This window comes from Lycium barbarum, chromosome 3 (genome assembly GCF_019175385.1).
Source record: "Lycium barbarum isolate Lr01 chromosome 3, ASM1917538v2, whole genome shotgun sequence".
Taxonomy (NCBI): domain Eukaryota; kingdom Viridiplantae; phylum Streptophyta; class Magnoliopsida; order Solanales; family Solanaceae; genus Lycium; species Lycium barbarum.
In genome coordinates, this window is record NC_083339.1 from 140,362,670 (window position 1) to 140,381,521 (window position 18,852).

An 18,852-nucleotide genomic window follows, 5' to 3' on the forward strand; every position below is an offset into this window, starting at 1 on the left:
GACGGTGTATTTAAGATCTGAGTGTATTTTTTTTTCTTGTACAGTATCTCAAATCTGAGAGTTTTTTTTTTTCTTGTATCTCAGATCTGCGTGTATTTCAGTGTATTCATTATTTTTTTAGTGTAAAACAGAGTGTTTCTTTATGTATTTTTCACTTGTATTTCGAAGAAGATTTTTTTTTTTGTATACAAATGAATACAGTTGAATATCCTTGTATTTTTTTGCATTTATGTTGTTTGAATACAACTAAATTTAAATACAATAAGTTGAATACAGTGTAAAAGTAGTTACGAATGAATACATCCGAATTGAATACAGCGAAATACAACCGAATTTGAATACACGTTATTGTAGCTACGAAATGTAATCAGCAAAAATACAGCTATGCCTAAAAAAAATAGTCATTTGCGTAAGTTGCCCGTCTTTTAATGTGAAAGGTTTAAAGTTCAAATTTCACTAGTAATAATGCGTAGCATCTTTTTCCTTTTCTTCATCTCCCCCAGTGTTTTAAAAGTCAGTTTCAGGGCTCGCCCAGGGGCGGGGCACTGGCAAAACGCCCCGAGGCTCACATGCAGGGCTTAGTTCCTGTGAGGCTTACGCCTCAAGCGCCCGACTGTACGCCCTAAACACGCCTAACGCCCAACACTCGGGGCTCGCCTAATAGTTCTTACACAAATTATATGTTAAATTCCTTAATTAGAATCATTGACCCTTATAATTCTTTAACAGATAAATGATACTTAATAGTTTTTCATCTATAGAAATAAGAAGATTGGGTGTAACTTGAATAACAAGTCATAGTATTGCATACATTTGAGAATATCGTGAGGGTGAATATCACTTTATATTTCTTTTAAAAATACATAACCGAATTGTACATTTTTAATTGTCATTGGTCTTTTGTCCTATGTATCAAAATTATCATATTTTATTATTTCGCTATTTGAAAGTGATTTTATTTTTATTCATGAAGGAGTTACGTTTTAATTATAATACTGAGATAAAATGAATAGTATGATAACAATATTGTTTTAAGAAATTATGATTTTTTCATTGTTTGAAAGTTAAGGTGTTATAGTTGATTTGCATTTCATAATAGCTTTTATTTCATTGTATTATTTATACTTGTAAAATTATATTATAGTATATAATTACAAATTGTAAGTGACGTATAATGGATTACTTTGATTAGTTTTTTCTGAGAATCAAGCAATATATATATATATACTAGTTATGTAAGGCCCGTGCTAAGCCCGGGCCCAAACTCAAGATATAAAAGTAGATATTTTAACTAAAGAAATATAATTTGTGTTAGTAAAAGTGTACAACAACAACAACAAAAACCATATACCCATTGTAGTCCCACAAGTGGGTAGTTATATGAAAGCAAAATTTTCATTCCACTCCTTTAATATTTTGACTTCCAATTTGATGAAATTATTTAATTCAAATCAAATTTGGAGCCAGAATTTAACATTAAAACTTATGTATCCTAATTTTCTGAAGTTATTTAGTTCTAAATAAATAATCTATACATAGTTAATGAACTTTTAAGACAAATACATAATTTAACTTGTGCAACGGATGGAGTTGCTCCTCTCTTAATTAGGGATTACGGATTCGAACATGGATATAGAAAAAAATCTTTGGAGGAAGCGCTCCCCCCGAATAGGCGCGATACAGTGCGAATTATCTGGATTAATTGGGCTCAAATGCGGATATCGAGCACCAATCAGAAAATCAAAGAACGTGAAAAATGAGGTAGGAGGTTCGATAGCTTTTGAAAAGTAGATTTAAAAAAAAAAAATTGACTTAAATAAATAATATTAGAGCCTAAAAGTAATTAATTAAAAAGTTTTAAAAAATTTTGAAAATTATTGTGAGGACTACAAAAGTCCCCAGTTTTGATAGCTTTTGAAAAGTAGACTTTAAAAACAAAAAACAAAAAAATTGACTTAAATAAATAAAATTAAGACATAAAAGTAATTAATTAAAAAGTTTATAAAAAATTAAGAAATTATTGTGAGGACTACAAAAGTCCTCACATTTTCTCTTATATAATATAGTAATATATACACTTTTTTTTATTATGTAATTTTACCAATTTAAAAGTATTTATTGTAATTATATTTTATGAAATATTAAAAATTAAATACCCATGGGGCTTACGCTTCGCTGAGGCATATGTAAAACACCCCGCCTTACGCCTTTTAAAACATTGATCTCCCCTCCCCCTAATATTATAAACATATTTTTAAAATGACATAGTTTTTTTAAAGTGCTTTTTTACTGCTAACCTCTGGGTTCGCATGTAACTTGGGTTTGTAACTAATTATAGGGGTAGGAATGTAGGGTTGACACGTGGATTGTAATTAGGGGTGTTAAATTGGCGGATTAAATTGAATTTATGTAGGTTAAAATGGGTTGAGTTAATGAATAAGGAATAGGGAAAAGGGTAAAAAATACTCGTCTACTTTGAGAAAGGAGCTAAAAATATATCCTCCATTACGAATGTGGGTCAAAAATGCCCCTCATGTCATTAAAGTTTTCAAATATATCCATATCTTAACGAAACTCCATAAATCCCCCAAAATAATTCAATTTTGTTTTTAAACCCGCTTCATAATTTGACCTGGCCCAACTAAAGAATAACATTGTATATAGTGAAAACCGGATGAACTTGTGTCCGATGAGAACCGGAGTAAAAGATAGAGCCGAGGGGTGACGAACACATTCAACTCTGCCTCAACATCGAGGGTATTTTACCGGACACGGAGAATCCAAGCCTAAAGAGCACACTCAATATAGGTTCGGATAATCAGTTATGGAGCAGGCCACGCGTCATCTAACCGTTCTGCCACTTGCGCTGACAATAGTACGGTTGTCAGACCGTACAGACACAGCCTTATCCATTTTAGAATTTTTCTAGAAAAGCTTTTTCTACATTGTACTAGGGCCCATCTACTGTTACCTATAAATAGAGGGCTATCCCTTCATTTTTTAGGTTAGCTTTTCACTATTCAACATATTGTAATCAGCAAAGTGGCATAAATATTTCCTCAAATATTTTGGCTCAGTTAAAAGAAGCTTCTTCCAGACCGGACCAATTCGCAACATTTGTCAACTCATCTTCTCTAGTTTCCATTGCTATTATTTGTTAATACATATCATTACTTATTCGTTACTATCCTATATTATAATTAAATCTATCCACATATTCTTTCCGCCACTTATAAATTTAACGGAAAATGGCCAAAAATACCCTTGAACTATTGAAAATGGTGCAAAAATACCCTCCATCCACCTTTCAGCCCCCAAATACCCTTACCATCCACGTATTGGATCTAAAATACCCCTATTGCTAACAAAATATTCTGGTCAAACACGTGGCATTTTTTTATTGGTTGGCTTATAAAATTAATTAAACTAATTGACCAGATAACCCAAGTGCCCCCCACCCCCCCCGCCATGATTTTTTTTTTTTTTGAAAAAAAAGTTGACATTTTTTTTGCACCCCACCCCGCACCCTACCACCTCCCCCGCACCCCTACCCCCCCCCCCCCCCGAAGCAAAAAAAATTAATATTTTTGAAAAAAAAAGTTTTGACGTTTTTTTTGGGTTTTTTTAGCTGCGAGGGGAGGGGGGCGTAGGGGGAGGGGAGGGGTGGAAAAAAAGTCAACTTGTGCCTTTTAGATTTTTGGGGGGTGCGGGGGAGGTGTAGGGTGCGGGGTGGGGTGCAAAAAAAAATATTGTAGTCTACACTTGTGCCTTTTAGATTTTTGGTTGAAAATATACCATGTTTTTTAGGGTGAGATATATTTTTTTTTTTGGTAACTCAATTACATTAGACATTTTAATTTATCAAGACATTTCACAGTACTTGTGCTTTTTACTAGGAAGTTGAGAAGCGTAACAATATTTTTTTTGCACCCCACCCCGCACCCTACACCTCCCCCCCTCCCAGCTGAAAAAAAAGTTGACTTTTTTTTCCACCCCGCACCCTCCCCCTCCCCCCACCCCCCAAACCCCACACCCTACGCCCCCCTCCCCTCCCAGCTAAAAAAACCCAAAAAAAAACGTCAAAACTTTTTTTTTCAAAAATATTATTTTTTTTGCGTCGGGGGGGGGGGGTAGGGGTGCGGGGGAGGGGTAGGGTGCAAAAAAAAATGTCAACTTTTTTTTCAAATTTTTTTTTTCATGGGGGGGGGGGGTGGGGGCACTATCTGATCAATATTGCAAAAGTTAATTAGTTTAATTAATTTTATAAGCTAACCAATAGAAAAATGACACGTGTTTAATGAAAAGATTCTGCTAGTGATAAGGGTATTTTAGACTCAATAGGTGGATGATAAAGGTATTTGGGGGCTGAAAGGTGAATGGAGGGTATTTTTGCACCATTTTCAATAGTTCGAGGGTAGTTTTGACCCTTTTTCGTAAATTTAATTGTTATCCACTATTCGGGGGTAAACAAACACATATGATCATCCTATTGCCCCCAATTCTCTCAATCGTTTTCTACTTCTCTTCAGCAACAGTAGGAAGGACTTGTGATGAAAAGAGTAATTATTTCTACTAAGCTTGAGTAGTTGAAGAATTGGTCACAGAAGCTTCATATATCATGATAGGCATGCTGCAAGTTTGGTGATGATATCTCTCATAGTTTAGCTGGTAGACTTTAGTAGTTTAGTTGGACTTTACAGAAAGCAAAATGTACTAGGAGCTGATAGACTTTAAATTAGTTTCTTCTTTAATAAATTCTATAAAGTTGCATTAATTGTAAACTAAATTTCAGAGTTTAACTACAGAACAAATTATAATGTGAATGGTTTCACCCTTTTCTTGTTTCTTATGAGTGATTCTACCCTGCAAACATTACAGTGGTTAACAAATAAAAAAAAATCATGAATAAGAAAAAATCATGAATCACCCTTGAACCAATCTAATAGGATAGCACAAGATGGGTGCGATTACTGCTAACTAGAAGAAGATGCTTAAAGTAATGAAATTAAAGGGTCAATCTTTGTTAATTCAGAATAAAATGTTTGAGAGAATTGGGGGAATAAGGGGATCGGATTGGTTATTATTTAGTTGGGTGTTAAATAATAGAGCGGGTTTGGAAAATGAAAGGGTTATTTTGGGTGATTTCCGCTAAGACATGGATATATTTAAAACTTTAATGACGGAAGGGGTATTTTTGGCCCAAATTCGTAACGGGGATATTTTTAGGCCTTTTCCCAAAGCAGACAGGTATTTTTAACCCTTTTCCCAAAGCAGGAAAGTATTTTTAACCTTTTTCCCTAAGGAATAATGACCCGTCTAAAATGAATTAGGTTGAAGTGGGCTAACAAATGGTTCATAAACCAATCCCTCTTATTCTTGCTAAGTTTTATTTTCTTTGTTTATTTTTTTTATATTTTATTTACGTACCTAATAATTTTTCCTTTATTATGGCAACATAACAATTTGTTATATAAAAAAAAAATTGACAAGATTTCTCATGTCTTAATTTTTGCATACCAATTCAACATTTAGATGTTGAATTGGAATTGTCAAAATAAACTGAGTTAATAACTGCGTGGATCATGACCTCTCCGAACTTGAGCGGGTTAGGCCGATCATATTTTCATGGGCTGATTTTTGATTTTTGACACTGACAAGTGAGAATTTCAACCAATTCAAAAGTAATAACTTAATGTCACATTCTAACTGAATTTGCTTAGTTTCAGATTTCCGAAAGTGATTGGAGTGATTGAGGACGAAGTGAATTGTAAAAACTCACAAGCTAAATTCAAGACTGAGCAGAAGAAGTAATCGATCTGCATTGATGGATTGCGACCGTAATCAATGAAGCAAAAAAGTCAAACCAAGCGGCTGAAAAATGAAGCAGTGCGAATCGAAATTGAAAATTGTGATCGTGCTCTAATTCGTAATTCAATCTATCTATATATCCCAAAACCTTAGAGAAAAGAGAAAAACTGGTGAAAGAGCTGTAGGAAACTGCGAACGCAATACTTAAAGTGCAGACTGCACTGGACAACTGTGAACTGTGCGGCCCCAGTCACTTGCCGTAACAAATCCCTCATTGTGAAGATAATTAAAGGCACCAAATGCACTGCCGCAATGTAATTTCAGTGCCAATTTTGAAATAAATTTCGAAGCATTATAAATAATTATTTTTAGGTTCTTTAGATCATCTTTTCGCGATAGCTGATGGAGATTAGGATTTTTGCCACTTTTGAAAGATTTTAAGTTATGATTGGAGGAGATCAAACACTTCCTTTTTTTTTTTTTTTTTTCATTTACATATTTCATTTACTTTGATATGCAAGTTGCTTTAATTTTTAGTATGAGTAGCTAATTTTGCATCTCGTAATCTAACTTTAATATTTGTTTCTTATGGGCTTTTAATATGATGCTGCTTTTTAAATTAGGTTATTTTTATTTAGCCATTTTCATACTTATTTGTGAAGTAATGGTTGTAAATTAATTCATGCTCTATTTGACCTTTTGCTTGAGAAAGAAGAACTATGCCTGGAAATTGTAGCTATAAGATATTATTTTAATTGAGAAATTGGTTAAATTTAATAAAAATGTCAAGACTAGAGATAGAAGACTAGAGATAGGAAAAACATCTCTTGGACTCATAATCAATTGCATATCATGCTACCCTATTTGTCTTGAGAAAGCCAATGGAGTCATTTTGCTCATTAATGGACGTATATTGAGTGAGTCTCTTAGAATTAAGAGTCGGAGCAACCTTAAACAATTCAGGAAAGCTAAACAGATAATACTCATTAGATTTATACCTAAGTGTAGGCTATAACTATAGGCTTTTCTTTATTAAGTTACAACCTTAATTTAATTCTCTAATTTCTGGTATTCTGATAAATCACGTAAAAGACAACGTAACTATTTTATCTCCTCATTTTAAAGCTAAATTAAAAGATATTGAGTTTCTCATCAAGGTATTTATTACTTGAACATTATATAAACATTTTATAGAGTGAATCTCGACTCTATTTGAGTCATTATATTTGTCACGACTGTCATGTATTGAATTTGAACGAGACATGTTAAATTTGAGCGCCCCTAATTGTTAGCATAAATCAAGTCCATGTCATTTGATTGCAACCCTCATTCAAAAGTAGTTGCAAGATTTTTCAACAAACTGATTGTAAATTGTAATTACTTGTAAATTATTTCAACAATTTTTTCTCAAAAGATTGTAAAATTAATAAATGAACATCTACAGCTTATACACAATGTTCCGTGTCGACCGGTTTAATCTTCGTCAAGACGTAGAGAACAACCATCCTCTTCCAACCAAAACCAGCCAAGTCATCAAAATTCCACGTGTAGCAAATTCATTTGCTCAGACTCCTCCTCCGACGTGGCATCCCGAGGCTAAAAAGCCTCCTGCATCCAAGCCCAACCCAAATCCCACAAAGGAAAGTACAAATCGCTTGGAATTTCACCTCATAATCAAAACATTGTCGGAGCTCCACCAGGGCATCCGTAAAAGAGGTTAATCGTGGCTCCCTCAGGCCCACAACAACATCAAACGCTTACTCGAAGGAGATCAGCACCACCATCTACATTGAATCAAGCTGTAGGTTCGGGTCCGAAGCGAATAGTGCTCAAAGAAACATCCGAATCCGAGCTTGATCTTCCATTTTGGCAAAGAACCTGGTTTATATTGCTGTTACTTCTCATGGCTATTTCCTTTTTTGCCCTCGCTATCTTCCTTTTTCTCTCCCTTGACTCTGATTACACCTCAACACCTGTCTCTGCTGCATCTGAAGGCGTCCAGGTAACGTAATATAATTCCACTTAACTCTTCTCCTTCATGTGAAAGCTTAATAGGCATTGAAATTTGTTCTAATTTTGGCTTTCATCTAATTTTGAGTGTTTGGATCTAAAGTTTAATCCAATGAATACATTACCATTCTAAAAAAATATCGACGATTTTACGATGTCGTAGCACCTAACTGTTTATGTTTTCCTAGGTATTGAATTTTTTCTTTATCTTGTCATATGCTGGTATCATAATTCGTCTTAGTTAGCTAGCATATGTGTTTATGTTTTAGCTCTATGTAATCGTACGATGCCATAGAACCTTAACATCACCAATCTGTTTATGTTTTCGTAGATTACATATGGATCCGCGATTAAGTTGATGCATGAGAGGACAAAGTTTCGTTTGCATTCCCATGATGTGCCATATGGTTCTGGCAGTGGGCAGCAATCGGTCACTGGATTTCCTGGCGTAGATGATGCTAACAGCTACTGGGTATGTTAGATGATTGTCTTGGAGTGTTATCTTCTTGCATTCACTTCAAAATGTGTTTAACTTCATTAGTTTTTGGTTGGTTCCAATTGATCTGTGAATTGTGATTTATCACCAGATGGTTAGGAGTACTGACTCAGCCAAGCAAGGTGATGCTATTAAGAGTGGAAGCATCATCAGGCTGCAACATATGAAGACCAGAAGATGGCTGCATAGCCATTTGCATGCATCTCCCATATCAGGGAATATGGAGGTTCGTAGGCTGGTTTATTTCCCTTTCTCAGTTACATAATGCTTGTCATATATTTTCTTTCTTCTTCTAGATAGTGGATGGTATGTTTATGCATATCAGTTAATCCTTGAACCTTCTTAAATTCGGAGTTATATTTTGGGGTATAAGAAATGTTTCATCTAGCACTTGGTGCTCAAATTATTTACACTGAAAAGGGAATAGTGGAAAGTGGCTATTCTCTTATATACAAGCGTAACATATGTGAGGTTTGTTCCATGATCACCTAGACCTTGTTTGGGAAAGTTCTACCTGCATTTGCCTTAGTTTTAGTCTTTTAGATTCATCAACAAATAGAATATGCCAGTTCACAATTATGGAAAAAAAGGAAACTAAAATATAAGGTGCTTAAATAGTCCGTCTTCATGTTCTTTATTGCTAATCAAAAAAGTAAAAAAAATTCATGCTCATGTAGATCTAGTCGGGGAAATTTCCATCTGCTTTATTGTTTGTTTTAGACTGATCAGAAGATATGATATGACATTTTCTCATAATGGAAAAAGAAAACTAAGGTATGCGATAACAAGTCAATATATCCTTCTTCAAAGTGCTGGAATGATCTTGTTATATGCATTGAATTTGTCTGATCTTTTCTCATGACCTATGCAGCATGGGAAATACTATGAGAACTGCCCTTGGTATGATAGATGCAAAACTTTAAGAATTAGAGGGATATGATGAAGTTATGTACACATGTATTTGTTGTTTTATATTGCACTATATATTTACAATCGGAAGAAATATTAAGCACTTGATAACCTTTGGCAAACAAAGTAAGAAGTTCTAAGACACATTCTATAGCATTAGGATTGCTGAGTCAGTGCGACTCTTATACGAATAGGTAAAGTGACAATTTACAGTTTGGATGAGTTGCCTTTATCTTCCTCGTAGTGACTCTTCATCAACATCTCTGGCATGTTATGCACTGCTCCTGTCTGTTAGGTCTTCTATGCTTCTCCCAATTTTCTTTTGATTGGTTGGACGAAATTGTGCCCTGAATTGCTATTGTGCCTGTTAGTAGCAATCTAATTTCTCCTCTTTTTGCAGATCCTTTGAAAACTTTACCGCTAAACAGTAGAAATTGTGGTGATGTATCTCAGTTGTTTATTCACTTGCAATTGTTTTATCCATTTCCATGCATTGATAATCATCAAATGGAACTGTGAAAAGCTATGCTATAAGGCCTTTAGTTTGAGAAGTGCTTAGAACATTCTTCACGGCATACGTAATCGAAATATTGTCTTTTCACTTGAAAATTTGTGAGGCAGATACTATTTTAAGGCAGATATTGTTTGACCATGGAATAATCAAATTGACCTCGAACTGCTAGTATATTTTTGCCGTACTTTGGTTTGTCTGGGTAAAACATTTTGAGGTCCAAAATGGAGAATGCCCTGGAATCCTGGATTAATGGTTAGGGAACTATGGAAGTAACAAAAAGGCATCTAGATGAATTCTCATTTTGATGCCAGTATAATTATGATCATGCTTTCACGATTATGTGAACATCTAGTTTTTCAAGGATAGTTTTTCCTATGACTTGAGTGTTGCATGTTTCGACTTACCAGAAACCCCATCACCAATCAAAAGTAAACGTTTTCTTTGGTTTACATTGAGATAATGGCCCATATATTGCTTGATGCAAACAATTGCATAGGTTCTATGTTGTGAGTTATGACACTAGGTACATCGTTCTCTATTGAACAACAAAAGGTGTGTTCCCTTGTGTTGGTCCCTAACAAATATTGTTAAATATGCATTTTTTTCCATTCTTAGTAGCATCATCAAATCTGTGTGTTACATTTTCTGGTTGATGAATGACCAAGATACATTACATTCAGTTGGTGTTAACACTGAATATAGGTTTTCTATTATGCAAATGTATTCATGATGGATATGATTTTAACTCCTAATTTTCTGAAGTTACATATGAATTTTGGCAATAAATAATCGTAGTTTGCTACTGTTGGGTAGCAAATTGGCAGCGTGTTACTTATAAATAAAATTGGCACCTCAGTTCACCGCAAAAGTCCCTCTCATGGTTGAGTTAAAAGATTAGAATGTTAGTTTGAAGGATGCTAAAAATTTTGGTTCACCTGATCAATATCATTGAAGGCCACAACATTAGGACACACCATGTTATATTTTTCCAATCAAAAGTTTGGAATTTTAGTTCACACAAGGGGCGGATGTTGGCTGCAAGCAAAAGACAACAGGTTTATGTGCTCTTGTTTTTTTGGGTGGGAATAGGGTTGGCTGTGCTGCTATTATTTTAGATGCCCCTCTCTGTTCTTGCGATTTAGTCACTTTAAACTGTAGTTTTCTGATGTCTCAATAACATCCTTGGTTGTAATATCAACTGCTGTTGAATGTTGGTTTCTCTGATATTTTCCAGCTGAAATTAATTGGTGGACAATTTTGCAGGTGAGCTGCTTCGGTGATGACAATGAATCTGATACTGGGGACTATTGGAGGTAAGGCTGGATCAGTCCTTTGGATACAATCTGACATGTGCTGCCTTCTTGTAGTGACCCCCATCACCTCTTTGTTTGATCTGTTCTTTTTTCTCCCCTTGGTAGACTTGAAATTGAGGGCAGTGGAAAAACTTGGAGGCAAGACCAAAGAATCAGGCTTCAACATGTGGATACTGGAGGTTATCTCCACAGTCATGACAAGAAATACACCCGAATTGCTGGAGGTCAGCAAGAGGTGAGCTTAAGATTGTACTGGCGTCGTGATAGTTATGCTGTGTTCTGCTACTTTGATAGCCTTAAAATCTCCATATATGCATGTTGCAGGTTTGCGGTGTTAGAGAAAAACGTCCAGATAATGTTTGGTTGGCAGCAGAGGGTGTCTACTTCCCAGTTACTGAAAGCAAGTAAAGATTGTTGATGGCGTGAGTTCTCTGGATCACATACAATTTCCGTTTGCTTTTCACCTCATATTGGAGATGGCTCTGAGTACCGCATCTTTGTCCATGGTCATCATCAATTAATAGAAGTATTTTCTAACAGCATTGTAGCTGAATTTTATCTGTAGAGACAGGCTAATTAATAGTGTACCAAACCTTTACTAGTACTTTCTGCTGTTTTTTAGCATTTTCACTGTTGCAAATGGTAACAATTGAGTGATACTTCTTCTCTGCTCGGTTTCCTTGTTACTTCCCTCAGCTGAGAGTGATTCTGGGTCAATTGTTAGAAAGAGTTTAAACCTCATCTTCCCAAAAAAAAAAAAAAAAACATGTCCATATTTTGATTCTGACACCCCCAAACTTGCACTGCTAATCAGGTCCACTGACCTGTGTTGGGAATTGTTAAAGATAATATAATCTGTTAAGAAATCACACAAAGCTGCAAAGCATGCCTCAAGTGTTTATGACGTATCATGCTACACATTAAGCAATCAAAGGAGGACCAAGAAGAGGAGCTTTTCACCCCTTCTGGAAAACAAAGTAATATGTTAATTCCAGCTACAAATAAAGCAAATCACATAGAGAGAATACATGAAGGCTGAACCCCAACCAACCTTGAAAATAAATAAGCATTAAAATAAAACAGGTAGAGAGAACGCCATTCTTAGTCATGAATTTTAAGTGATAACGGAGATTTGCCAGACTTCATAGCTCTTACTCTGGGTCTGGAATAGTGCATTAGCTATTGTTGAGAGTTGGCCCAAACAAAATAGAACTTGCATTTTATGGAAGTAGTTTAGCTTGTTTAACTGGAGAACAGTTCTTGGCAAAGTTTGTGTTAAATTCTACGGAGAAGGGCCTAAAATACCCTCGAACTATTGGAATTGGTGCAAAAATACCCTCCATCCACCTTTGAGCCCCCAAATACCCCTGTCATCCACCTTCGAGCCCTCAAATACCCCTTTCATCCACCTATGAGGTCTAATATACCCTTATTTCTAACAGCCCCATGTTGACACCCAATTTTGTCCATCCTTTCATCCAATTTATATCGTTAAGCTTCTATTTTATTATATTATTAATTATATTTTTTTATCACAACTTGTAGTCAAATTTCTTGATGATTTCTATTACTATTATTACTTTTATTATTATTATTACTACTACTACTACTACTACTATCATTATTATTATTATTAATCTTGAACTTGGACGTATTTTTCAAATAGATTCTGGTCCAAACTTCTGTCATTTTGTTCTTGGCATATTAGATGAAAAGAGGAAAGTTTTGATTTCGCAATTAAGGCGGATATTAAGCTATTTTTTTTTTACGATTACTAGCAAGAAATTAAGGTGAATGAATTAAGGAAAGAAAGTGGAATTGAAAAGAGAAGAGAAGAGAAAATCAAACTAGAATAAATGAAGGAATATAAACGGCACAAAGAAAGGGATTTTGTAGCTGTGGAATTTCGACGAGAATCGGGGAATGTTTGATTTTAAGGAAATTTAGAGATGACGGGGTCTTAGGAATTTTGAGTAAATAACAATGAGTTATGGATATTTTGTTTTTGGGGGTATCCTGATGCCTTTGGGGAATTTTAGTTGGAAAGGGATTATGGGCTGGGTAGACACTTTAGAAAATGAGTGAAATTTTTTATTTGGTTTATTTGGGGAATATAGTAATTTCAAATAGATTTTCTCGATTTTCATAATGATAATAAAAGTAGAGGGACAAAATATTTTGGTAAATAGTTTTATCACTTGTAATAGTAGAGTAATCATAGAAACATAACAACAACAATAAGTGTGACGCTAATACAAAAAATATGTTTAAATAAATATTTATAGAGAATACGAATAGGATTAACACTGCAATTAAGCCGGAAGGAGAATAAATGCATGAGTGATTTTTTTTTCTAGTAAAACGAAAAGGTAGTAGTAATAATAATAACAATAATAATAATAACAATAGTAATAGAGATCATCAAGAAATTTAACTATAGGTTGTGATAAAAAAATATAATTAATATTCTAATAAAATAGAAGCTCAACGATGTAAATTGGACGAAAGGATGGACAAAATTGGGCGTCAACATGGGACTGTTAGAAATAAGGGTATATTAGACCCCATAGGTGGATGTCAGGGGTATTTGGGGGATCAAAGGTGAATGACAGGGGTATTTGGGGGCTCAAAGGTGGATGAAGGGTATTTTTATACTAATTCTAATAGTTCGAGGGTATTTTAGGCCCTTTTCCGTAAATTCTAATTCGCAGAAAAAATTCAGGCTAATTAGGCATTAGAGAAGCGAGGCTTTTGTAATTAGTCATTTGGATTATAAGAAATATTGATTTTAACTTCCTAAACGTCATTTACTATTAGAGCACAACATTGAGCTATTGTCCCAAAACACTCCCATCCAAGACCATTGATTCCATTGCTGTTGCTGCTAACAAGAGAAGCATAAGTAGTATATAATTTGCAGGGAATAAAGGGTGTCAAGTTTAGGGTGGTCTCGAAGAATTCTACATTACCATTATCTTCCATGAGTTGCAATTGACTGGTTCAATATATCGTTTCTTTCGCAATTGACTGTTGTTTCTCATATGTGGTCCGTCTCGTCCAAAATTGCTTTACAAGATATTATATGCTCTTATTAACAACCAGTGAATGGGTCCGCGCGAATAATAAAATACCTCATTAAAATTTATAATATATTTTTTTTAACAATGATATTGAAATATTACAATTGTTTAAGACTTCAAAAATTGCAATCACTTTTTATTTTCAAACTAATGAATTAGATTAGTGAAAGGCGTTTCTCTAACTTTGATTTTTGTATTAATAAAATATTGGTAAAGATAAAACTTATTTTCATTAAAAATTATTGCGTTAGTGCTAAATTTTTGTAATTTTCTCACTTTCTCCTTGTTTAAAATCTAATAAAAGTTAGAAAAGCAAAACGAAAATGAAAGAGGAATAAAATAATAAAATCGGATCCATCTATCCCAAATCTTCTAAATGAAATAACTTTTATTTTACCTACCTTTTCTCTCTATTTTTGTGTGCCTTTGTTGTTATATATTTTCTTTATTTCTAGCTCTCACACTTCTCTGCCTAGTTATTTTCCTAAAATGATTTAGGTATTTCATTTTTTAATTTCTTCTCCTTTGATTCTTTTTAACTATTCATTACCAGCCACTTTTTCGATATAAGATAACATATTTTTTCTTCAAAATCATCAAATTATACCAAATAGCGGAAAATTCAAAGATACGTTCATTCTTTTTGAAAATTTATCTTATAAAATCAAAATACAAATTCACAAGAAAAGAATGGCCTAGGAGATATATAATCTATAGGAGCTTAGGTTTTGCATGAGCTACATCTATATATGGACAATTATTATTCTAATCTCATATATAAAAAGTTCATACACGGTGCATTTTCACTTTATATTTCGAATTGCTAAAAATTTCACATTATTTTTTGTCATTCCTACTTCTCCTCTTCTTTGGTATCTTCCTCGCCATTTATTTCCTTGTTATCTTCTTCCATTCATAACTTCTTGTCTGGATAAATAAATAAAATCACAGATTTAATTTTTCAAATATTTTCTAATTGAAAAAAAATTGTTTCAAGGTATTCTAATATGGTAAGCAAAATCATCCAAATAAATCTATCCAGCAGAGAGTAAAATGGCGCATTTTGCATACAAGAAATAAATTTGATACCCACCCATTTCAAACAATGATACAAGATAAGATTCCAAAATAAACTAAGACACCCAACGATGAGAAAAAGAGTTTAAAAGAATAGATTAAGTAAACTGTACATATAACACAGTGAAATGTATGTTTTAACATCTCATGGAAGAAACAAAAAGACTACCAGTAAAACACCACAAGGAGGACGTGCACCAAGCAGAATATAGTTATCTAGATCATATAGCAGCATTTCAATATTTATTTTGGAAAGAAAAAAAAATCAATAATAGACTAATAAATTTATATACATGATCCTGGTTATGTGATAAAAAAATCATACCTTGCAGAGGGTTTAAGACAAAGCCCCCATCATTAACAAAAGAAATATTCAAAGCATAGAGATGATAAGTGACCCAACTCGAACTCGAGTCTGGATACTTAGAATTAAACTTGCACACCCTAAATAATCTCAAAATATTAAAAGAGAAAAGTACTCAACTTTGTGAAAATATCAATATCTTATAGAATAATCTCAGAATCAAATTATATACAATAGAAGAACAAAAACCGCATAAGAAAACTATAAATCTGGAACGAAAATTACCCTCCATATCAATATTAGCGGGGAAGAGTCCATCTGGTAAAGATGCTTTAAGTCCTAATATGGAAGTGGAGTAAACAATTGTGACCTTTGGGGAAAAAAAACTGAAAGCAATGATAAATTTCTTAAATGAAATAACTTCGTCATTTTAGAAAGAAAAAAAATTGTACGTTTGCAACTTTAATACCACAATCGTTTAAAGGTTGTAACTGTTCATTAGTCTAAATAGACTTTTAGACTTTCTAGTACAATGTAAAATCTGAGGAAAGCTTTTGCACATTGCTTAGCATCTCCAAAGTTAAGTTTAATGCTTGTAAAATCTGAGGAGGCTTTTGCACGTAGCTTGCATTTTTAAAATTAAGTTTAATGCTTTTACTAATAAATCTATATATAATATAAAGCTAGGAATAAACAATCTTATGTGACACCTTTCTATGGTCAAGGATTCTATTTATCTTTTTTCTCCTTTTTTTGACTTTTTATATCATTTTTAATTATTTTATTTGAATTTAAAAAGTCATCTCCAAAACTCACACCCCTTCATCTTCATAACTCCTACTCTTAATTAGTATTAATAATTAATTTCATAATTCCTAATTTAATATACAAGTTGTGACACCTAATTAAAATCACACTAACATGGTATTCTCATTTTTTGACAATTTTTTATTCATTTCTCTACAAAATTTATATCTATATCTATATCTATATCTATATTCTATATATAATATAAAGCTAAGCCAAAGAAGAGTGATGTGGCACCTCTCTTTGGCCAAGGATCCTATTTATCTTTTTTCTCTTTTTTTTTAGCCTTTTTCATTTTTTTATTTATGAGTTATGTTAAAAAAAAAATTACTCCTTTAATTCTCTTAATCATATCTTAATTTTGTTAAATGTGCTACATTTAACTCTCTTAATAACATTTATCATGCAGACGGTTAGATGCTGCTAAATGACTTTAGTATTGTATTTTAATTTTATTTTTCTTACCTTTCTCATTTTCTTGACTTTTTAATTGATTTGTTTTCTCTTCCTTTAAAATTGATTGCTTATTTATTGTTGTTTGAAACTGTTGAGGTGGCAATGAGGAGTTGTAATTCTTGAGGGCAACTAATTGTAGCATTCAACGAGGAAACAAATGGTTATTTTTAGCCAAAATAAAATTTCTCTTAACCCACTCTATAAATTGGGACTCACATACACACACAAAAAAAAAAGACCAGTTCATATCATTGAAACGGCAAATTAGAAAAGAATAATCGACACCAATGTTTGGTGATAGCGGAGACTGCAAAATTTTCCTTCTTCCTCAACGTTGGTAATTTTATTTTTACGTTTAATTATGGATAGGTTGTGGTACTACTATATCGGATTTTTCATTTACCAATTGCAAGCTATGTTCCTACCCTATAGATTATTTTTCTTGCTCTAAAAAATAAGTTAAGTTTATCATTTTCTCGACTTACTTTGTTGTATTGTATTATTTGTTATTTTTTAAATTTTGGGTCTATTGATTTATTGCAGAGTTGAATGACAACAAAATATAACTTTTGTGGCAAGTTTATAAGGATTGCTGGTTATTCTTTAGTGTGTGTCTTGCCTGACGTTATTTTTTCAGAACATGCACTATTTCGGAGGTTCAAGTTTGGACGTTATTTGTGACGAACATGAAAGACATGCTCTACCACAGTATTCATAGAGAACAAATTGGATGATTTCACTAGGTCAGAAGGATGCATATTATGGTAGGATGAATCGTTCAGAGAGACATGTGAATATATATTGTTTATGAATTTGCCAACATATCACTTGGTCCTATCACTAACCGATCAAAGGAACTTATGTATACATGTGATTCGTTCTCTTTAGAGAAGAATTTAGAATATATTGCTTTTGGAATATATGAGAAAATAACTTGCAATGTTTTAGTTCCTGTATCATGAATATCTATACATTAATTAATTTATATAGTATTATTTTTGTGCTAATATTCGTTAAATGTTTCATTTTTCTTTTACTAAATGTGATCTTCCTATTCTTTTTTCTTAGTGATACAAAAAAAAGATGTTAGATATACACACAGTGAGGCTGAAAATAATAAGTTAATGAGGTAATTTTTTACTTTGAGATAATTTGAAGAATCTTGACATCCAGAAGGAAGAAAAAAAAAAAAGAGAAAAAGAAATAGAGTCTAAAAGTAATAATGATTTTCATCACCCAATAAACTCATTTTTTCTCCACTAAAAGAAAATAATGAATTTGATTAAAATTTTTAGTTTCAATTATCATTAAACTTATGTACACAAATATGCATTTAGAAATAGGAGTTTGGATTGTTGCTTCACTCTCTCAAAGTATTCTATTTCCTGCTTTATCATTTTTTCTCCAACCTATTAAAAAAATTCTTTATTTCCTTTTACACTTTAGTATTGAAACACGATTTGTTTTGATCCAGATAAGGATCAATTATTTCTCTAAACATTCGCTTCTATGTCACATTACAAGGACTAAAATTATTTACAAACATGTTATGTCTATTTTTTCTTTCTTATTAGTATTTTAATTTGTTTATTTCAAATACAAAGTATGTATCCTTAAAGAACAAGACTTCACCGTGCAAGTTTAAAAATTTTGTGTTGCAAGGGCAAGAGATGGTGTTCCTAATGATGTTCTTTTGCCAATCCAAAAGTTTGTATTTCATTTATGTAAATTTTCTTCTTCTCAATAGACAAATAAATTATAATTTGAATGTCTTTATTCGAATAAATTTTAAAATGAAATTTATGTAAATAAATTAAATTGTTGTTTAATGTTAAATTTTTAAAATCTTTGATAATCTCTCTTACCGAAATAACACTTAAATAAGCCTCATTAGAAATATACAATTCATTATATTCACATGAAAGTATATGTTCTAATTAAATTAAATTTCTGAATTAACCCAAATGCACTTTATTTATACTCCTAAGTCTTTTTCTCTCATAAAAAGATATATATATATATATATATATATATATATATATATATTACATCAATTCGTTTTAAGACTGCTAATGGTT

At 32.8% G+C, this 18,852-nt stretch overlaps 1 protein-coding gene across 1 annotated transcript; it reads left to right on the plus strand.

Moving 5' to 3' along the window:
• Nucleotides 1–7,423: 7,423 nt before the first annotated feature.
• LOC132633027 (stromal cell-derived factor 2-like protein) lies at nt 7,424–11,718 on the plus strand. The gene is made up of 6 exons (XM_060349220.1): nt 7,424–7,810; nt 8,150–8,290; nt 8,406–8,540; nt 11,001–11,050; nt 11,156–11,285; nt 11,375–11,718. The coding sequence occupies exons 1-6, from the start codon at nt 7,712–7,714 to the stop codon at nt 11,456–11,458; spliced, it is 639 nt and encodes a 212-aa protein (XP_060205203.1). The 5' UTR covers nt 7,424–7,711; the 3' UTR covers nt 11,459–11,718.
• The last annotated feature ends 7,134 nt before the right edge of the window (nt 11,719–18,852 follow it).